Source organism: Myotis daubentonii, chromosome 14 (assembly GCF_963259705.1).
Source record: "Myotis daubentonii chromosome 14, mMyoDau2.1, whole genome shotgun sequence".
NCBI classification, from domain to species: domain Eukaryota; kingdom Metazoa; phylum Chordata; class Mammalia; order Chiroptera; family Vespertilionidae; genus Myotis; species Myotis daubentonii.
This window is the reverse complement of record NC_081853.1, coordinates 4,782,275-4,804,966: the sequence shown is the minus strand read 5'-3', so window position 1 is coordinate 4,804,966 and position 22,692 is coordinate 4,782,275. Positions and strand designations below refer to the sequence as shown.

The window sequence follows — 22,692 nt, the reverse complement described above, 5'->3', positions numbered from 1 at the left end:
AATGCAGGAGCTGCCCCCTGGTGGTCAGTGCGCTCCCATAGGGGGAGCGGCGCTCAGCCAGAAGCCAGGCTCACGGCTGCTAAGGTGCTAAGGACCCCTCATGGGAAGTCCCCTGGGGAACAGGCCTAAGCTGGCAGGTGGACATCTCCCAAGGGGTCCCAGACTGTGAGAGGGTGCAGGCCGGGCTGAGGGACCCCCCCACCAGTGCACGAATGTTGTGCACTGGGCCTCTAGTAGCACTATATTCCTCATGGTGCTGTTGCGGGGATTAAATGAACATAACGTGTGCATTCCTTCAGCGGTGGCCTGGCCCACACCGGACATAATGCAACAAGTGCTGGCTCACTTCCACAGGGCATGCTCTTCTCTTCTCCTCCGGGTGGCCCCGGGTGGGGTGGGGAGAAGGCAGAGTCCCCAGAAAGGCCACGGGACTCAGGGGCAGGGACGGAGTAACACGCATGAGATAGGGACTCACAAACTTGGAGTTGGAAGATGGCAGTTTTGCATTGTCTTCTAAGAGTTTTCTCTTTGGAAATGACTAGCTCCATGCCCTGTGAGATCACAGGGATGACGAGGGACTTGCCTGGTCCCCAACATGGGTAACAGCACCTCCTCTGTTCTAACTCGGGCCAGGGCTGCTCAACTGGCATCGAGCAAGTTCCTTACGGACATGGGACAAGGTAGGCATAGACACTGCGAGTACTGAAACCTGACCGAGCACTTTTATGTAAAATAACAATAAGCAGCGATGCATATTTTTGTATGTTTGTTATTTCCCCTATTTAGCAATGCATTTTTAAAAAAATTAACCTTTGACCTTAGTGACTCACTTGTATTTTGCTTTAAAAAACTATGTACCACATGGTTGAAAATTAAAACAGTGGTCATTCACCTCTGAGCTGAGAACAGCACCACCTAGAAAGAACCAGACTTTTCTCCCGGCAAAGCCATTGTGCTAAGTCTCACAGTCCTTCAAGACAGACATTTGAGGAAAGACTTTAGTTTGAGTCTAAACTACTCATTTGAAAAAATTCTGGAATTATTATTGTGCACAGTATTAAGCTTTTATAAATATAAGGAAGAATTTTGAAGAATTTTCTCACATATAGCGAAAAATTAAACATCAAGAACAGTAAGTTAATTTTTAAATCCACCTTGTGAAACATGGCACAAACCTTTATGAGGAAGATGGATATATATTGACACAGAGTGAGGCCCATGATGTGTGAGGTGAAAAAGCAGTTGTAAAACTGTACTCGGAAAATGATGCTGTATTTTAAACAAAAAAGCTATGTGCATGAAAAAAATCTGAATTAAAATACAATAAGTAATTGTTATATCTGGTAATGTTTGGCTTATAGGGCACGATTGTTTTTATGTTACATATCTGCTTTGTGTGTGCACTTAACATTTTTGCCATGAGTACATTTTGTAGTAGAAAAGGAAGTTTCATGTCGAAAAACTTACCTGCCACTTTTTCACTTTTTGGTCACTAATAAACCTAACAATGAAGTGATTTAGACATGCTTTTCAAAAAAGATGGGGGCAGAGGGAGTCATCAGATAGCGGACCCACTCTGCTTCCATTTCCGCACCATCTTTTTCCATCTGGGAGCCAAGTTCTACTTGTGCTTGCAAGGTACGCTGGCAATTCTGAGCATCCCATGTCTTGAACAGGAAAAGGTCATTTTCATGAAAGGTACTTGCTTGGAAATATGAAGATATCCCTGTATTTCATTTCCCACTCCCTCTTCCCATTGTGCAGGATAAAAAAGGTCAGGTGAAATGTTTTCTTGAGTTTAAAAGACCTGTTTGCTAGTCAGCAAGACTAGGATGAATTACATGTTAGAAGAAAACGTCCTCAAGATTAGAAAACCCTAAAGACTCCTTTAGTCTGGCATAGTGGCCTTCCCACACTTTTGGTATTAAAATGTGCTGTGACCACACACAAAAAAAGATTAGAAAATCTAAGCATTCACATCAGTGAGGCAGTACACCACTGCATTTCACCAATTCTAAAACTAGTTCTTGTAAGACACAGCGTTATTTTATGCATCACTGAGAAAGAAGACTATCAATTCAGCTAGAACATGCCATCAATCAAGACGGACCTCGCTTTCAGGGATGTGAACATAAAAAACTTGCATCTTGAAATCAATAAAATACGGCAACACTTATGTAACTGAGAATCTGCAATCCTGTCCAAGATGATTACTGGAAGGAGAACCCCTTAAACTGCTGCGTGTGACATGAACTTAAATGGAAGAACACGGAAACATTTTCAGTAGCACACTTCAGTTTATTGACCTATGTAAAAATAATAGGTCTTAAAAGGTCAGAACAGTAAAAGAATATGCAAAAGGTATTTCTGTTTCTAGAAGGCTATACAAGTATGCAAAAGGAATGTTATTTTTTGCATGTCTTTTTTTGTTCCAATTCCCCTCCTCCCCAAACTTCATTTTTAATGATACAAATGACTAAGGACCAGTTTAACAAACCCACTTTATGTAAATACTACATGCTTTGGAATACAGATAGAAAATGTTCCAAAAAGTTGTTCAGAAACTGCTCTAGTCACAATATGAACAAGAAACCTGTAGAAAAGGGGGAAGGAGCACCTGTTATGGAATTCTGAAGCAGAGTAAAGAAGATCTGGAATATGGAAATATTTGTTTAAAAAAACTCAACCATACCCACAGCTAATTAGTTCTTCCACGGAAAGTATGAGGTAGTTTTAGCCTCATAATTAAATCTACCGCAGCTTGGAGTTTTTGTACTTTTAATGACTAGTCTGGTTTGTGTCACTTGGTGACTTAGCACTACCTGTGGAATTCAGACAATAGCTTACTTTTCTAACAAGTCACCATTTTAAGGCACACAATTCATCTAAAATGATGTGCTTTTTTTCTTTATTTTGTTCTGGGCTCTTTCCGTATCACCTCAAAATACATTTTCAAAATCTTGATTATAAACTTTCCATATCAAGTCTGCCATTTCAAATGACAGCCACTGGAGCAGGAAGGAGGAGCACGGGGACGGGGCCTGGATGACCCCAGCAGGTGGCCAGCTCCAGGGCCGCTGCGGGCGGCCGCCGGGGGTCATCGCAGGGTGCCAGGCGGCAAGTCTGTCTGGAACCCACTTTCTGGTGCTTATGAAACCATCACTCTTTATAAAACCTAAAAACATTTACACTCGTCAGAACTTCATGAAGACCCAGCTTCTCTTCAAGTAATTCTCCAATACTGTCCCATGTTCCTGTCGGGGGGAGCAGCGCCCGCCCCGCAGCTCACCCGCCGCTTCCTGAGGGCGAGCGTGGCCAGCGCTGGCTCCGGGCGCCATTCTGACTTGTGCTCTGACACCCCCGCCCTCGTTGCTCTTGGAGATCCCGGCAGCACTCTGCACAGTTTGGGTTTGCCTTCAACAACTTCACTCCCTGACAAAGTGCTCGCTGTCGAGGAAGGCCGAGCCCTCCCTGGGCCATGGTGGGCCTGGTGGCCCCCGCTGCCGGGAGGCAGGTGTCCGCGGGGCTTGGTGCGGCTGAGGGTGGGGTTCACTTCGGGGCAAGGGGAGTCCTCTTTTCATCCTCTGATGCCAAACAGCCTTCTGGGAAGATGAACACATTTCCAAGGCACACGGTGTGAGAACGCAGGGCAGGGGGAGGCCGGCTCTGCTCAGACTAAGGTCCCGGGCTTGGAGTCTTCATGCCAGAGGAGCCCCTGCTCGGCCGCCTCCAGGCCGCCCGCCAGCCGGCCCCCGTCCGCGCTGTCCAGGGCCCCGGCCTCTGCGTACTGTCTAGGAAGGAAACCAGAACAGTCACTACCTGGGCCATTTTTGTTCCCACAGTACAACCACCACCGCTCAGAGAAGTTAGTAGAAAGCGCTGTTAAGAAAAGTATCCAAAACTTGGAAATAAGGAAGGATGGCTGTCGTCCTGCATTCCATGCTGGAGTGTTAGTTCTCTAGAGGCATGCACGTCTGTCTAACTCACACTTACCACCGACTAAGACCCAGGTTGTTCTAAGTCAGACGGTAGCTTAGAGTTATTTGTGTGGAGGAAAGAGAAGTGACCCCTGTCTAGTAGGAGAGATTATAGTAATGGTCGTACCGCCTGTGGGACGCCCACCGGTCTTGTACCTGGTGATTTCTCTGTGTGTGTGGAATACAGTCTCTGATTTCTCCTGGAACCAGCTTTACCGTTATGTTAGTTCTCTCATAATGAGTTAAATAAGTCTGTGACACATGCCCGTTTTCCATTTATGTGAGAGTCATATTTTAAACTTTTTAAAAGGTATTTTTGACAGCCACATTTGAAGTGCTCTTCCAATTAAGGGACTACCCCAGACGCTTCCCTCCAGGGTAAAGGAATATATTTGAGGGAGGCAGCAGCATCTTGGGACATATTTTAGATCCCTCGGGTTTAGGGGTCAAGTGTAAATGGGAAACATCATCATGTATACAAATTATAGGCATGTTTGGATGGTATATCCCAGTGAGAGCATCCTGTTACACAGACCATTCCAATAAGCAGAACCTCATTCTGTAGTAGGTTAGAAGAGGTTAGGTAGTTAGTAGATTTCCTTTTATCCGAAATCGCAATGCCTTCTAGTAAAGGGAATAAACAGCCTTTGGAGAAAGAGCTTTGGATATAAATACCAAGTGAATCCAGGCATTTAGTGGTTTCATATAATAAAGGAACAGTCGGATTTCCTTAACTCCACACATCAGCCAGAGCAAGCAGGACGCCTGCGATGCGAGAGGCACACGCAGACGAGGGCTGTACTTACAGCTGGCTACCCCTAGCAAGAGAGAATTTACCACTGCTCTCACTTCTGGAGACACAGCTGCTCTCTGGGACAGAAGCCCTTGGTTTTGCCTAGTGATAGGCAGAGTGAGACAGGGAAGAGGAAGGGAATGGAAAACGGGGAGTGAAAGAAAAGTTATTTAAAAACACAATTTGCAGCAGCAGAACCACGCTTTGACTATGCTGTATATCAGGTGTAACAAGAGACTTGAACCTTTCTGACTGTGGAAAGTTTATGCCACTGACAATTCTACCACACCCTGGGGGGAAAGATCATTAAATAACATGCATTTTATTCATATTGATCTAATCACTGATTTATTGCTAAGCATTTCAAGTCTTTAACTGAAGAGAAGATCTAAAGTTTTTCATCTTAACCTTGAAACCCAATTTCTCTTGTTTTAAAAATTATCTTTTCATCAATAATAACATGCAATTTTAGGGCAAAATTTCTAAAGCTTTATGGATGGTTGCTATTATATCCTAGGGAAATAATCTGGAATTTGAACAAATGTTTTGTACAAAGATATCAATAGCAGCATTACTTAAAATAAAAAGAAAATCCAAAACCATTCAAATTCAAAATATGGGTAATTTTTAAATAATGGTCACATAAAATAAAGATTAAAGAGCTTTTAAAAATATGGAAATGTGTTTATGTTATATTAAGTGAATAACTGGAATGTAGAATTTCATATATGACTAAAGATGTAAAACTGTATATATGGTACCATTACAACCATGTTAAAAATGGATACAGAAAAATGGGGGAGATGTGCCAAAATGTTAATAGCTGCTATCTCTAGAGGGTGGAGTTATGGGTAAACTATTTTCTATTTATTTATCTCTTTATTATTTTCTTAATTTTCCACCATGAGTTCACATTAAGTGCATATGCACACACACAATAAGAATCTTTAAATAGTTCTAATTTCCTGCCCATTGTGACCCTTGGACCTCAGACTGCCCTGTCCAGCCACCGAGGCTGGCTGAAGTACATGGCCGACTCGCTAAAAGCAGAGGTTCCCTCAAGACGCAGCACTTCCTGAGTCCAGTGAGAGCTGTGTTAGGGACACTATTACAACTGCTTATACAGTGAGTGTTTTATATCATTTCTAACGGGGTCAACAAAAGGGGGAAGTAGAAGTATATAGCCCTGGCCAAGTGGCTCAGTGGGTTAGAACATCGTCCCAATAAGCCAAGATTGTGGTTTCGATCCCTGGTCAGGGCACATACAAGAATAAACCAATGAATGCACAAAGAAGTAGAACAAATCGATGTTTCTCTCTTTCTTCCTTCCTCTCTCTGTCTAAAAATCAATCAACACAAAAATTTAAGAAGTATATAAACGTGTATTTTACAAGATGATTAGAACTGACTTGAAAAAAATCAACACAAATTCTGGGCCAAAATCATCGTAGTTCTTGCTCCTAACTCATTCCCAAGCATTATTTACAGAAATCTAAGCTATGTCATATCCTCTGGAGTATATTTTCATTAAAATTCTATTTTGAGCACAGCCTTTGTTGAGTTGAGACAATTGGACTAATATTTCAAGCCAAGAAAAACTCCTGCTGAATATGAAGGAGAAAAATAAGGCTTTTGGGGATGAATGTGTCCATTGGCTTGTAACACTAAGAGCTTTAATGAGAAACTATCCTCTGGAAGGCAGGGAAAGGTGGGTGGGAAGAGATCAACCAATGTATATATGCATAACCCTCGGACAGGAACAATGGGGTGTTGAAGGCCTGGGGGGGCGGTGTAGGGGGGGCGGGGAGCGGGCAGAAGAGGTTAATGGGAGAAAAAGGAGTACCTATGTAATACTTTCAACAATAAAAATTAAAAAAAAGAAATTAACCTATCAAATTCACCAGTATAAAGCCCCTTATAAGTATTGCCTGTGTAAATCTCCCATGCCTGAAGCATCTGATTAAAAGAAAGCAAAACTGAATTTTCTAAAAATCCCAGAAAATGTTCTACTTCTGGGCACCGTGGGTGTGAATGATATTCTATCAGAAATTGACAGGGAGAAATGACCTCTGCAACCTTGACTTCTCTGTCACACGAATAATTGAAAAATGTGTCACTCAGAATTTGCAATCATTTTAACAATCACATTTTGACAAACCGTTCTTACATATTTCTTTAAATGTTTATAAAAAATTACTTTTTACAAACAGGACAGCTGGCTGTGTCTGTTGCTTCTTAATAAACATAGGGTCAGACACAGAAAGGCAGCAAGTGTTTGGAATGAAGCCGCCAACTGTTCATGAGGAATCCTGGCATGCACAGATTTTTCTGCAGCGGAGGTACTTCTCCTGCAAGGTTCCAGAAGAGTCTAAATCGATAAACCAATTACACAGTTTCAAGTACTGCAACTAAAATCAAAACCTTCAGACACAGAATTTAATGTACGGAACTCTAAGAAAAGGGTCACATTTGAAGGAGATAGATTAGGGTGTCAACAAACTTTTCCTTAAAGGGCCAGGTATTTTGGGCTTTGTTGGCCATAGGGTCTGTCACAACTACTCAACTCTACCCTCATAGTGCAAAACCAGCCATCCATAATAGGAAACGAATGAGAATGGCTGTTTTCCAATAAAACTTGATTTATAAAAACAGGTGGCAGCTGGTTTTGACCCATAGGCTATCCTTTGCCACCCTGGAGCTAGATATTTCAGCCTTCATAAGGTAAGTCAGGGTCCCTGGGTTCCTTGACCTGGAGCAGCGACTAGAGTGTCTGAGCGTTGCTTCCTCACCTGCCTGGAGAGGGCAAAGGACTGTAGAAGCTGCCGTAGCAGCTGGTGTAGGAAGGATGTGCTGGGGCCTCATACTCAGAAAGCCCTACTGTCATCTGGGTCCTCCAGCTCCCGGAAACGTTTGTAGAAGACACTAGAAATAAAAATGGAAAAATAGACAAAATTACCGGTAATACTTAAAGTGAAAATTGTTTAAGCCATTTACACGTACTTTATCATCAGCTGTGTGCAAAACAGAGCTTAAGAACCAATGTCTGGAAACCACAGAGCTCCTATTCCCGTTTGGTCGCTTACTGGCCGAGTGGCTGTGGGCACAGAGCTTACCCTCCTTAAACTCAGGTTCTTCTGAAAAGTGGGGATAATGACACAGACACATTCTCATACAGGGAGCATCAGGATTAGGTACGGTATGTATGAAAACACTCAGCACTGTTCCTGGCACAGAGGAGGCACTCAATAAATGATAACTGTTAATGTTATCGATGGGGATGAGGTAAATGAAAAGACATTCTATTTTACAAAAATACCAAAGGACGAGCCAGTTCTATTGAGACGCTCCCTGGGCTCTGGTGGCTGGCACGGGGCTTCGTCGGGGTAAGTGGCAGCCGGGTTCCTTTGCCTTTGGAGGAAGCGTTCCCCAGGTGAGCTGGGGCTTGACTGTTCCTCAGCCAAGAGCAGCCAGGTCACTAGGAGGATCCAGGCCTATTTCTTGCCTCTATGAGAAGGTGGACGGGTGGGGAAGGTAACTAGCATAGAAAGGATTTCAGGAAGAATAGGTTTAGTTCTACTGAGGGGCTGGCCTGGAACCAGGCAAGGGCATAACTGGGGAGCCAGCCCAGCGAATGCCTCCCCACTGGGCATTTGCTGTCCTCCCTAAAGCCAGCCCTGCTCCACACCTAGGTGCCCAGGCGACCACAGTGCCAGGCTAGTCACCCAGGACTCAGATAACCAGCACTGCTCAGGGGTGCTTGCAGCTGTCCTCGTTTCCGTTCCTGGCAGCCAACTCCTCCTCCTCTCTCTCACCCACACAGCACTGTGACCCGTGTGAGACCAACATCCCCAAAGCCCGATGCCACAGGTTTTGACCCGAAGATGTCACACTCTTGTCGTGAGCTTCGGGAACGTTTCACCGGTCTCCGTGGTTAGGTCCACGCTGGGATCGAACTCCCACTCACCACTTACTAGCATGGGGCTTGGCAGGGCCATTTGCACTCTTTAAGCCAGATGTGCCTCCGCTGTACAATCAGGATGATAAAAATAAACACGACAACATCCATGAAATGGGATCATGCACATAGAGTGCTGCTGCATGCACAGGGTAAGATGACAATACACGAGGCTGCCCTTACTACTCAGACTGAGTCACCGAGAGCTTTTAGGGGGCTGGAGGGAACTACAAACCCCTGATAAGCTGGCAAAAAATCGGAAACCTATCTGTGCATGAGAGTGATACATGCCTGTTGTAATACATTCCTTTAGCTGTAAAATATAAGCAGGAATGAGGAAAATTCCAAAAGGAGTTCTGGGAGCACTGGTTTCCATCTCTCTCATTGCAGAGAGGCCATCTCTCTCAGTCCTTAGAAAGTGGCGCCTTTGGCCGGTGGGGCCAATCCAGCCGGTGTCAGCAAGGCTCGCACCGGGTTCAAATCAGGATGGGGTAACGCCATCGCCCTGGCCCCCAACTGAGCCAGCTGCTCGGGGTGTTGCCGGTGCTGAGTCCCACCTGCCGCGCCCGGCCTCCCCGTCCAGGGGGCACTGCCCAGCCCTGCGCCCGCAACGCCCACGCCCGCCGTGCTTGTGTTTCCTTGAAGCACTCTGCCCAGGTTTGGTTTCTGAGTTTCTCACGACGCCCTGAACTTTAGGGGAAGAAAGGCGTTTTCTAGATCAGAGCCATAAATAACAAGCAGTTACTCCCGGGGCCTTTTCGTGTGTTAGATGTGGTGGCAGACGGGAGAGCACTAGCGGAAGTCCAAAGTCCTGCGCAAATAAAAGAACTCAAACCTCCATAGCAACGCCTCTTGTCAACAAGCTGAGGAAACCTTTTTTAACCCTCACCCAAGGATATTTTTCCAGTGATTTTTAGGGAGAGTGGAATCGAGAGGGAAAGACAGAGAGAAACACTGAAGTGAGAGAAAACACATTGATTGACTGCCTCCTGCACCAAGGTACCTGCCCTTAATCAGAATCAAACCCAGGACCCTTTGGTCCGCAGGCCGGTGCTCTATCCACTGGGCCAAAGTGGCCAGGGCAACAAGCTGAGGAAACTTTTAAAGGAACAGTCTTCACTGGCTATTACTCCACGGTTGGGATCCGTGTGCACACCTCACTAGTCATGCTTGAAGGAGGGGGCAAGACTCATGCCCTTAGGGGTTCACACTGTTCAAAAATTCATTCATTTCTTTAGAAGCTTTAAAATTACTCAATTTTGCCCTGACCAGTTTGGTTCAGTGGATAGAGCGTCGGCCTGCGGACTAAAGGGTCCCAGGTTCGATTCCGGTCAAGGGCATGTACCTTGGTTGCGGGCACATCCCCAGTAGGAGGTGTGCAGGAAGCAGCTGATCGATGTTTCTCTCTCATCGATGTTTCTAACTCTCTATCCCTCTCCCTTCTTTTCTGTAAAAAATCAATAAAATATATTTTTTAAAAAATTACTCAATTTTCACATATTCCTCTGGCTGCTAACCGAAGTGTGAGCTCACAGAGGCCAGGAGGTACTCTGGCCCGGCTCCCCACCTCCGGGATGTGCCTGCGGGTTTGCTGAAGTTAAACCACACAGACACTCCTCGTATCCACCCATTTCTCTACTTAAAGTGCTTGGCACAGCTGGGGTTGGGCAGTGAGTCCACCACGCATGTCAGCAGTGTTAGGGGCCCAAGTCAATGCATGAAGGGAACTCCGATCAAAACCTATCTTTGGAAATCCCTTAAATCAACCGTGAAGTGGACTATATATGATTATTGAATTGAGTCAAGACATGCGAAGTTCTTCGAACAGTGCCAGGAGCAGGGCTTAGTAAATTCCAGCTTCTATCACCATTACGAGAAGCCGTACACAGGCACCAGAGCAGCCAAACAGACGGATCACACTCCTGGTGGAGGACAGGAAAGGAGGCGTAATTGCTTTCTCACACCTGAAGGTTTTAGCCTGCTCTTTCAACACATCAAACCTCAATGACCCGATCACAGTTAAGAGATGTGACTGTCACTATTAGGCCCAGGAAAGATACAGTATGTGAGGCCCCTAACGGAGGGCGTTCAATCTACAACTTCCTTCAACAGATCCATGCGGACTGTGTTCGTCGCAAGGCTGGAGGGCACTGCTTTTCTGTTGGCCATTCTTGCCCCGGGCCTGCCCAGGCTGCCACCCTCCTGACCTTGGCACTGGTCTCCTGATCCTCGCGGGGTGTGGTTTCGGGTAGGCGGGAACAAGGAACAAGTTAAATCAGCATCAAGTGCCTCCTCTATCCTTTTTTCTTATTTAAAAAATATATTTTTATTGATTTCAGAGAGGAATGGAGAAGGAGAGAGAGATGGAAACATCAATGATGAGAGAGAATCACTGATCAGCTGCCTCCTGCAGATCCCACACTGGGGATCGAGCCCACAACCCGGCATATGCTCTGATCGGGACTCGAACTGTGACCTCCTGGTTCAGAGGTCGACGCTCAACCACTGAGCCCCAGTGACTGGGCACGTGCCTCCTCTGTTCTTACCTGAGGAGTAGGAAGACGCGCGGCTGCCCGGAGAGCAGGGCACCTGCAGCGCCGCCCAGCCCAGGCATCGCTGGGAGCCCCTGTCCGAGTCCACGCTGCTCTGCGGGCTGTGGCCCTGCTCCTTCTGCCCGGAGGCCCGCTGGTACCAGCCGCGCAGGTGCTCCGCCACCAGGGCCTTGTGGATGTGCTTGGTGACGCGCTCCGAGCCCGCGGCCCTCCTGGGCAGCCGGAGGGTGGCGTAGGGGTTATGGGGCACCCGGTCCACCTCGTCCTCATGGAAGGACCTGCCGTAGTCCCGCTGGCGGTCGTATGCATAGTGGGCGGAGGAGCGGTAGGAAGGGTTGACACTGTACTGTCCCTCCGTGTCGTTCTCGTAGACGTAGCCGCCGTAGTAAAGGTCACACTCCGCGAAGGGCGTGCAGCCGATGTAGTAGGAGGAAGGCTGCTCGTGGCCCTGGGCGTGGACGCCGTTCCGCAGGCTGTCCCTCGGCGCCAGGTTGGGCATGCTCCCCGAACTCGACGGGGCGGCGCTCTGCCTCCTGGACCTCCTCCGGCCCCGGGCGCGGGCGTCCAGGGTGTGGGCGCCGTGGCGGGGGCCGGCCGCGGGCGCCACGCAGTAGTACTCGGCGCTGGACTGGCTGGTGCAGGAGGACCCGTCGTCCAGGACTTCGGTGCTGCTGCTCCGCTGGGACTTGCAGAGGGAGAAGAACGGCCGGTCGTGGTCCAGCTCGGACAGCAGGCGCGACTGGGACTCCAGGCTGCCACTCCGCTGGCGGCAGTGCTGAGCGGGGGGTTCGGGCCTGCGAGCGAGAAAGGCAAACTTGTCGGACAGAGAGGAGGGCAGGGACCACACCAAGGAAAAGCCACGGGAAGGATTTCAGAGCTACGACTGCGACAGGACTTCCCCGGTTTCCCAAGCCGACCGTGCCCCAGAACCCAGCGCTCATCTCCATTCACGGCCATGGTCACGGTGAGAAAAGAACCAGGTCCTGTCAATTGTGTCATCCACAGCCTTTCCTGAGAAGCAGGAAGATAAACTGATGACACAAACCTGCATCAAAGCCGAAGCCCCAGTCTCTGACAGGCCGGTCTTCCACAGGACGGAACACAGGCTCCGGGCCTGGCGTCGGGCTCCACCACCCCCCGGCTGGGCAGCACGGCCCGGTAGTCCACCTCTCTGACCCTCACGCCCCCCTCTAAAATGAGGACAGAAGCAGCACCCGGTATCTACAGTCAGGCGTGCTGTGGGGACGAAATAATACGGCGCATATGAAATAGCGCGGCCTTCAGCGAACACTTCAACATGTCGCTACTGTCATGATCTCCATCCTCACCATTGCAGAGCAAATGGTAGTATCTGGTTGGCAAGATTAAGGGGCAAAACATTACAATATTGACTTGGACATGGTACATGTTCTTTGCCGACAAAAGTGAAACTGTGAGTAGAAATGTAGATCCATAAACTAGAGACCTGCTGCCCAAAGTCCCTTAAAATGATTACAAAACACAACAAAGTAAAACAAAACCTGAAGGCAAAGCTTAACAGAGCCCACGAGGCTGAGAGGGCCGCTCTTACTCTAAGTGGCTGCTGCTGTAGGCGTTGCGGGTGAGCACGGGGGTGGTGGGCATGCTCCGCCCTCCGGGGGGCCACCGCTCCGGGGTTTTGTAAGGGCTGCTGTGTGTCGACAGCATTTCTCTGCGATGGAAACAGAATTCAGGAAATGATGAGTCTCCAACGTCTGGCAAACGTGCCATAAGCTGAAGGAAAGGGCGCCTGGACCTTACTGTATACTCTTCTTCAAAACCTACTTAAAAACACTAAATTATATCTAAAGTTCCATGTTGCTTAATATTTGTTTATAATGTTATTTTAATGACTATGTAAACGCCACTGCAAGGATTTACTATAATTCATTTAAACAATACATTTGGGCTGCTTTCAATTGGTCACTAATATAAACAATGCTGCAATGAGCATCCGATATTTAATTAGTTCAACAGGAAAAATCCCAGTCAGTGAAATGACTGGGTCAAAGAGCAAACTCATTTTAAGCTATTGGGGATGTGGACATAATTTTTAAGATAATGACTGTTAGTTATAATTCTTCCTTGTGCTGAAATAGCTTTGTTTCCCGCGATGTGAGAAATGCATATGCCTGTTCAGAGCTCCCGGGACTTTCTTCAGTGAGGGAGATGTGTGTATCTGTGCTGTCCTGGCCTACAACACTAGCCACATGGGGCTGTTGGCACTTGACAGGGCTGGTGTAACCGAGGAACTGAATTTAAAATTTTATTTACTCTAATTATGTTGGCTAGCCGAGCTTTCGGCACTTGGATCTCTACTGTGTAAGTCGGTTTTTAAATGCCAATCCACAAACTGGGACTCATATGTGACAAAGGTTTTCACAGAACTTTGACAATTCAGAAACATAACCTCATATTGGTTTTACTTTCATGAGTGAAAAATTATTTAATCCAAATAATCTCTTTATTTGGAGACTCGTTTCCATCTTCCCTGAGATGAGGTATAGCACACTGATTAAAATCACATCACAGGTTTTAGAGCCAGCTGCCTAGGTTCAAATCCTAATTCTAACACCTACTAGTTGATGAACCCAACAAGTTATTCATGCTTTCTGTCCTCGGTGTACTCATCTTTAAATGGCAATATAGTAGCAATACTGTCAGAATTGTCATGGGGATTAAATTCATTAACATACAGTAAAGCACTTTGAACAGTGTCTGAATAGCATATAGTAAGTCCTCAATAAATGTTAACTTCATCTCATTACTCTTGTGATGATGATGATGGATATATTTTTGATATTTATGTGTTTTTCTTCCCCCATGAAATCATGGTGTTGTCTGTTTGACCATTCTGATTAGGCAAAGCAAACAGCTGGCATCCTATCTTGGGTCCCATTTAAAAAATTAGTATTAACCCATGTAGCCAGATTTTGGGAATCCCTGATCTGTCGTCTTTTAAAAATCTGGTGTTATTACCTGATGATTTTTACCCGAGACACTGGAGAAAAATCTGTATTACCTATTTTATAGATTCTAACGAACTGAAGTCCCGTTTTCATCGGAAAGGTCATGTCGGTCTCACTACTTGGTTGGGTGAAATGATATTTCATGACAGTTTCCTGACAGCATGGCGATAAAACTGGACTTTACCCAAATCCAGATTATAATCAATGTCCTTATAATTAAATGTAAACCTTTAAATACAAGAAGTAGCCAAATGTTTCTTAAAAGCACTCTTCTACTTGTGTCGCCACAAATAACCGGACTAGATTCTATGTTTCGGCCTTACAAAATAGTCCTTCTGAAGGGATGGAGAGGATGAGTCAAAAGTGGGCTGGCCATTTTGGAGAAAAGACCCGAGGCCGCGAGCCTCTGCCCTCCTGCTGGTGTGGCGCTCACCTGGGCTGCCTAGCGTCCACCAGCTGGTCACCGATGGACGACTTTCTGAAGTGGACTCGCTCAATGCCCAGAGACTTGGGGGGAAGAATTCTTGGAGAATGAGGTACTGAACTCGATCGCTGCCCAGCAAGAGTGAAGGTGTCATTAGCTGTAAGAAGTAAATGAATGAATGAATAAGTAGGTAAGTAAATAAGTGAATAAATACTGGGCAAACACCCCAGGAAAGAAATGAGAAGATCTGGTGAGAAGGTGTTCCTCCAATGATGATGATTTCAGAAGCACATGGCTTTCAGGAGATTTATTCTTATATTTCATACACTGCAGAAAAGAAATGACTGAACACTCTGTGGGGCCTGATCCAACGTCGCCAATTCAATAAATGACTTAGGTGGAAGTTGTTTAACTTTCCTTTTGAAGTTCTTAGGCCTCTTTGGCTGCTGAAGGCTCATCCTGTCATGGGAGGTGATGCAACTGATCTAAGCTGAGAAACTGAAGACTGGTCTCCCACTAAGATCTGTATTTTGAAAGAGGAATGGCAAGTCTGACCAAAGCTCAGCTCAAAGGAAGAGTCTGGAATGGTGCCACTTCACACACCATAAACCTGGGGGGAGGTAGAGCAGTGGGGGTCAGGGGATCCCCCAAATTACTTAAATCCCATCAGATAGAGTGCCACTCCTTGGCTGAAGCACAAGGGATTACAAGGAAACATGGTGTCACCTCACATGAAACCCACTCCATCATGAAATGTGTTGAACAAACACAAAATTGTGCTGTGATACAACCCAACACATAGATACAACTTTGTTTCTATGAAACCGACATAGTGACATGTAACCCAATTTCTAAAATGTGTATTTCTTCCTAAGGAAAGTAATAGATTGCCCGTTATCCAGAATACAGTGATAATCGCAGTCTACACTATAATTTCCTGGTTTGATTTTGGACTCCAAATGTATAAAATGTCACCACCGGGAAAATCTGGCTGAAAGTCTCCATATTATTTATGCAGATGTATAGTTACTTCAGGAAGAAGTTAAAAAGTCTACAGAGCCTTACAAATCCTTAGCGAGAGACTCGCTCACTCATGCGATTTGCAGCCCTGTGATGTGATGCCAGCCTGTGTAGGAGGTCATTGTAATCCCCCTCCCAACCTCTCTGCACAAATGCAGGTGAGTTCATTCTACTGCTCTCTAAAGAATAATAAGTAGGCTGCAGTTAACTAAAAAAATTATCTTCTTACTTCAGAATAGCTAATATTTTAAACCACAAAAGGGGAGCTACTTACGATCATCACAGGTGGTAGTGTCGGACAAGGAGCTGCTTTCTGAGGGGATTATGTCTTCTGTGAATAACAATGACTGCCATTAGTATAACTGCACATTTACACACCGACCGTGAGCTTAATAAAGCAACTCCTGGGGAGTGCATCTTAGTTAGATAAGTATAACAGTACGTTAAGAATAATTACTATAAGAACGGACCCATTTACTACGGAAGATGTGAGCATCTCACATGCTGTATACATATGACATTGGACTATTTCTTAGAATGAAACAGACTTCAAGGGAGTTTTGTTTTTCAAATAGTTTCCATCTAGCTTCTACACGGGTGAGAACTTTCCCCTGCACACTGAATGTTTACAGCCCACACACTGGAAAGAAAAATCATGCCGTTCATGTCATAAATGCTAAATGCTATGGAACATACACCTGAACGCTCATTTGAGAACCTGCTGTTAGTGTAACGTATTTCTAGACCCCTCTCCTGAAGAAAGGGGCCTTTTCTTAATTGAGCTGGACTCTTGGTGGTGCATTCGCTTTTCAAGCAGACCAGGGTCTCCCTGAGTGTGGCTCCGCTGACCTGTGGACTGGGGAATTCTTGTTGGGGGAGTTGTCCTTTGCTTCAGGATCTCCAGTCTCCACCCACTGGACATCCACACACCCCACCCTCTGTGTTGACAATAAAAAAATTGCTTTGGACATGGCCAAATGTTCCCTGGGGGCCAACACTGTCCCTGGTTGAGAATTGCTGAATTAGGCAGACCTGCGTTCAAATCTCGGTAATTAATCTCTCTGAGCATCATTTGCCTCAATTTAAAAATGGGATAAGAACAGCGCCTAGTGAACATTAAATGAAGTAATGGATGGAAAGCCTTTAGCCCAGCCCTTGGCACAGGACGAACGCTCACTACCCATTAGCAAACTTACCACTGTTGTTACTTAGAGGCAGGGTCCTGGTGAAAGGACTCTGGTGGTTGGAAACGCCCTAGTGCTCTCAGTGTTAGTGGTGCCCACCAGTGCTAAGAAATGTATGAGCAAAAAGAGGCACCTCCGAGGAGCTGGTCTGCGTTGGCAAACCATTCCCGCTCAGCGTCAGGCACTGGTAAGATTACAGGCAAATGCGACACCTCGGTGTCAGCCCCAAAGCCTTATGTAGTGGGCCTCCCCATCCAATCTCAAATGTTCATCTCTTTCAGAGCCAGACAGACTCTCTCTTAATTGGACACACGGTAGAGCCAGAAGGCAAGGTGCCAGCAGAGTCAGCTGTCAGACACACGTAAAAAAAATCTACCCAGTGTCAGTGCTCAACCACTGGCATCAGCGGCTGCCCAAGTGTCCGTCGCTGTTGAGAACACTTGAACCCTGCACGATCTGGGAGGAACAGTCACAGCAAATGCGATGAGAGTCAAGTGCACTGACCAGCCTTCTCTGTGAGCACGGAACACAGCCCCCACCAGGGCCAGCTGGTGTGCGCACAGCCACCCTCAGTTCTCCAGCTGGAGCTGGCTGACACGTGGTGCTGAAGTCTGTGCCCTCACTTTCCAAAATGACTGGCCCTAAGCCCGAGGACCCTTTCAACCCAGTGACCATATTTTGTCAAATCTAAGCTGTATAATTATTTCATATCCCAGTAAAATAAGAAAAAGTTACTACCGATCATAACTGTAGTACTGTCTAGGATAAGAATTATCCCAATTTCACAGATGTTTAAATGTGAAAAATAATTCTTAGAATCAAAGAAATATAATCAGGTTTCAACCAATGGTCAAGACTAAAAACCAAGCTAATAAACATGTAGGGCTGACTGGAATTGAAATCTACTTACATGAGATTTTTCAATTTACTTTTTTTTCTGAACATGAAAGTTTTAGATACATAATATTGAGAATTTTGAAAGTACAGAAGAGTGCTAAACAGAAAATTAAGTTACTTAAAATTCCACAACTATTATTACTTTAAAATATTTCACAAGTCTTTGTGTGAACATCTATCTACACTAATAAAAGAGAAAAATGGTAATTGGCGTACGACGATACCCTTTTCATTGGCTAATCAGGGCTATATGCAAATTAACTGCCAACTATGATTGGCAATTAACTGCCAACTATGATTGGCAGTTAATTGCCAACTAAGATTGGCAGTTAACTGCCAACTAAGATTGGCAGTTAACTGCCAACAAGATGGCGGTTAATTTGCATACGTAGGCACAATGCAGGGAGGCGAAAGGGAAAGCAGGAAGAAGCCCCCTGCCACTGACAGTGATCGGAAACCCAGGGGGGAGCTAAGAGCTGGGGGGCAGGGCAAAGGCGGCCCTGGGGCCGCCTTTGCCCTGCCCCCCAGCCATGATCGGAGAATCAGGCGCCTTTGCCGCCCTGGCCAGTGATAGCAGGAAGTAGGGGTGGAGCCAGCGATGGGAGCTGGACACGGTCGAAGCTGGCAGTCCCGGGAGCTAGGGGTCCCTTGCCTGGGCCTAAAGTGGAGCCCACGATCGTGGGGCCGCTGCAGCTGCAGGTCCCCGCTGCCCGGGCCAGACGCCTCAGCCAGAGGTGTTAGGCCTGGGCAGGGGTGGAGCCTGCAACCACGGGGAGCTGGGGGTCCCCTGTCCAGGCCTGACACCTCTGCCAGAGGCCTCAGGCCTGGTCAAGGGGCCGATCCGGTGATTGGTGATCGGAGGGTGATGAGGGTTAACTCCTCTGGCCGAGGCATCAGGCCTGGGCAGGGGGCTGAGCCAGGGATTGGGGGGATATGATGGTTCCCTTGCCCAGGCCTGAAGTCTGGGTCAGAGGCGTCAGGCTTGGGTGGGGGGTGGAGCAAGCGATCAGAGGGAGATGGGGGTCCCCTGCCCAGGCATGATTCCTGGGCCAGAGGCCTCAGGCCTGGGCGGGGGCCAGAGCCAGTGATCGGGGGGAGATGGGGGTCCCCTGTCCAAGCCTGTCACCTCTGGCAGAGGCATCAGGCCTGGGCAAGGGGCCGATCCTGCGATTGGAGGGTGATGGGGGTCAACGCCTGAGGGCTCCCAGTATGTGAGAGGGGGCAGGCTGGGCTGAGGGACACTCCCCCCCCCACACACACCCAGTGCACGAATTTCGTGCACCGGGCCCCTAGTATATATATAAAAAGCCAGCGACCGGAACACTGTAACAACCAGAACGACTGGTCGCTATGACACCCACTGTGGCCAGCAAACCTGCCTGATGGGGAGTGGGACTGGCTGGCCAACCTCCCAGGACCCCTTCCCTGGCCGCTGACCCCCAATTGGTCCCCCCACCCCAATCGGGGGCAGGGCCCGCCAGACAATTGCCAGCGGCCCCTCCCCCCAGCCTGCCAGGCCCTAATTGGGCCTCAATTGGGGTGGGCCGGCCAGCCAATCTCCCGCTGTGTCTTCCTCCCGACAGGCCTGGCCCCGATCTACCAATTGGGGCCAGGCCAGCCAGACTCCACCCATGCATGAATTCGTGCACTGGGCCTCTAGTAATTATATAATGTTGGGAGTATGCTGCAGTGACAATTTTGTAGCTTGCCTTTCTGCATTTCCTGTTATAGTATGAACATTTACCCATATCTTTAAGTAGCCTCCATAATGACAGTAATTGTGAGAACTCTTTCCTACCCACATAAGTTGGATAAGCCCTTAAAAAACTGTACAGTCTGCAGCATTAGAACCTTCAGGAAACTACAGCTCTCTTCTCCTCTGATTTGGCAAATGTGTTTCTTGCAATGACATCAGCTCAGTTAAAGGAGAACCTGTCTTACTGCGAACTAATATTGTAGTGAAAGGTCTTTTATCCCGAAAATTAAAGCAATGTAATAATATAGTATTATTACAGCAGTGATAATATCACTGAAAACCAAGTTTACGTACTTGTAAGACTGAAATTCCAAACCATTTTTATCCCAAGAAAGTTACTTTTATTCCTTTTTTTCCTTTTCTCTCACCAAATGAACTGAGTTGGAAATGCTATATACCATCAAGGGTCTTGGTGACGGGACAAAAAAACTTGACTTGTTACTAACCTGGTAAGGGACCTGTCCCTTTCTGGGTCGGCTTCTTCCCACACCGAATTCGGTATTCATTTATTGCATTTTCAATCTCCTGCAGCTTTCTCACTGCATCCGTGAAATCTTGCTTTCGTTTTTTCTTCACGGTTTTACACAGGTCTGGCTCATTGGCAAGTTTCTTTGCAGCTTCCACCAGCTTTTGCTGTATTAGGAAATTGCTCTCCAGCTCTTGCAAAGCAGGGTCCTGCATTTATACAACGATGCTGTTTTAGTTCTGTGGACACTCGCTCACTCTCACACGTACTGGCACTGAGTCAGACTTCTCGTGCATTCTCAAACCAGATGCTCTCTGGGAATAAAATCTGCCGGTTTCACTGCACAGGTAGCCTCAAAACATTCCTCATCTGTTTACATTGACTCCTCACCCTCTTTCCCTTTCAAAGAAGGGAATGGCCTTTCATTTATTTAGTTGGTGGGTAAAGGTCCTATTTTTCAAGAAGGGATTCTTAACCCAAGAGTCAGAGATGCAGAATGTTGTTTTCACAGGCATAGCTTTACAGACGTAAATTTGGGGTTGATTCCTTTCTCTGGGGGTTCCTGATTTTATGACCCCAGGCACACTGCTTAATTTTTTAATGATTCAGTTTCTTTTTATTGTAAAATGAAAGTAACATCTACCTCACACAAGTATATGTGCATTCTTAGTGCAGAGCTGGGTATACAGTGAGCACTCAATAAATAGCAAAGCTCACTCTATTATTGATGGAAACTGCTATCATTTTCTAAAGTCAAGATGGGTAAATTTCTATAAGAAACGAGGAAGGCCACATGAAAACATGCAATGAGGAAGCACATTCTAGTGGGCTAACAAACCTTCGGCCTTTGCTATGCCTGCGTGCCGGACATGTATGACCTCACTGAATGCTCCTCGCCTCCCCTGGTGGGAAAACAATCACTGCACCCCCCTTTTGTAGATGAGAAAACGGAGACCTGAGAATTAAGACTTCAACGAGGGCAAAGTATTTGCCAAAGGCTGCTGCCTAGTTTGAAGCGGAAGAGTCTAAGGCCAGCGTTCTTAACTCTTATGTTTCTCAGTTTATGAACATTTGGGGTTTGATGAGTGCTCTCTGTGTTTGGAAGAGTAATAACAAGTTTAACTGAGCTGTGCAGAAAAGAAGGAATTCAGTTTGGTCTCTATTATCACTTTCAACTGGCGAGATAAAAACGCACCAACTCAAAACCAACGGCCCGAGTGGCCCACGCTCAGCAGACAGCGGCTGTCTCTGTTCACAGAAACGGCGGCTGGTGCTCATACCTCTTCACTGGGGAGCAGGTTGTCATCTAACTTGAATGCGGTGCCCACACGCCTCCTGACCTGCGGAGGCTTCTCACCGATGCCCAGCGGGTACTCCTTTGGCATTTTGCCTGTGAGCTCCTGCGGAACAGAACAGACAGGGCGATGGGCACCGGCCGGAGCTGCCAAGTGCCATTTGAAGAGCCCCCCAAACAGAAGAGACTCACAGCCTCCCGCAAACAGATCTTCTTAAGCTCCTCGACTTTTTTCAGGAGCTTTTCTTGCAACAGCTTCTCCTTCTTCTTGAGTTCCAGGATTTTCTCTCGCTTTTGCTCCTCACTCACTTCCGAGTCTTGAGAACCTGGGGGATTGGAAGTGGGGGCAGGGAAGGTTTACCCACGGGATGTTTCCTTCCTTTCCAAAGGACAAAGGATTTTTAAGCCAAACTTGCTATTACATAGTTTATTTCTTTTCTCCTTGTTCGTGAACATAATAAAAGGAAACGGGAGAACATTTTCTCATGCGCCTGGGCATCCAGCGGAGCCTGGTAATGAAATGTGCCTTCTGCGCGTTGGCTCAGTCATTTTTGGAGCAGTAATAAAATGCTTAATGTCCTAGACACACTCGAGGACGAAATTAACTTTTCTGAGCAGGTGAGATGTTCCTTGAGACAGTTGCTTAGAATGTTCTTTTAGAAAGCAAGCGAGCAAGGCAAAGGAATATTCTGTGCTTCAGATGCACAAGTTGACAGTGGGATTTTAATGGGAAAATGCATTTTAGCGAATATTTAGTGACAAAAGGTTCCAGGACTTCTTGGGAGGAATAAGAAGCTGATGGAATTTATCAGGAGAAAATGTCCTTTTAAGCTGCCCCTAGGCACTCACTGTCTCTGCATCTGGTGTTACTTATGCAACCTGACTATAACTTAACTTTATACTTTTTGAAACCAGTTTAAAATTTTTATTAAAAACTTCTGCATACTGTAATTTGGATATGCTTACTTATTCCCCAAATAATGGGTTAAAAGATGCATTTAAAAGTGGTTTAAACAACAACAATAAAAGTGAAATAAACTAAAGATTGCTGCGCTCTCTCTAACCCCGCCGGTTACCTGAGGAGATCAAGCTGCCATTGCTAGCCATAATGAACTGGCTTTTTGCCTCCAGAGTGACCAGTTTGGAGGTCCTCGGGGTTCCCATCTCCGTCAAATCCATTGCGATGTCGTCTAAACTTCTGGCTGAAGGAATTTTTGCCTAAAAGGTATACAACATTGTGATGGAATTCACTCAATTAAGCCTCTGTCAAATTAATGAGTAACTTACTATAGAATAAAAATGTCAACATGGAGGACAATTTAGAATTTTTATACATATACTAAAATGACACTCTTTAGAAGAGACAAGACTTAGGCTTTGTAGCTAA

General features: G+C 46.4%; 1 protein-coding gene across 9 annotated transcripts in view; it reads right to left on the bottom strand.

The window, feature by feature from the left end:
* Positions 1-2,277: 2,277 nt before the first annotated feature.
* FRMD4B (FERM domain containing 4B) overlaps positions 2,278-22,692 on the bottom strand; it is a 212,424-nt gene continuing 192,009 nt past the window's right edge. For 8 of the 9 annotated variants that reach the window (XM_059663000.1, XM_059662993.1, XM_059662995.1 and 5 more), the window contains 10 exons: positions 22,382-22,523; positions 21,498-21,631; positions 21,292-21,411; positions 19,992-20,220; positions 15,983-16,039; positions 14,698-14,845; positions 12,848-12,967; positions 11,272-12,071; positions 7,560-7,692; positions 2,278-3,791 (listed from right to left, as the gene is read on the bottom strand). In XM_059663000.1, coding sequence (XP_059518983.1) covers positions 3,671-3,791; positions 7,560-7,692; positions 11,272-12,071; positions 12,848-12,967; positions 14,698-14,845; positions 15,983-16,039; positions 19,992-20,220; positions 21,292-21,411; positions 21,498-21,631; positions 22,382-22,523 — 2,004 coding nt within the window. In that variant the 3' untranslated portion in view covers positions 2,278-3,670. The remainder of the gene's footprint in view (positions 3,792-7,559; positions 7,693-11,271; positions 12,072-12,847; positions 12,968-14,697; positions 14,846-15,982; positions 16,040-19,991; positions 20,221-21,291; positions 21,412-21,497; positions 21,632-22,381; positions 22,524-22,692) is intronic. The other variant, XM_059662996.1, reaches the window with a different exon arrangement.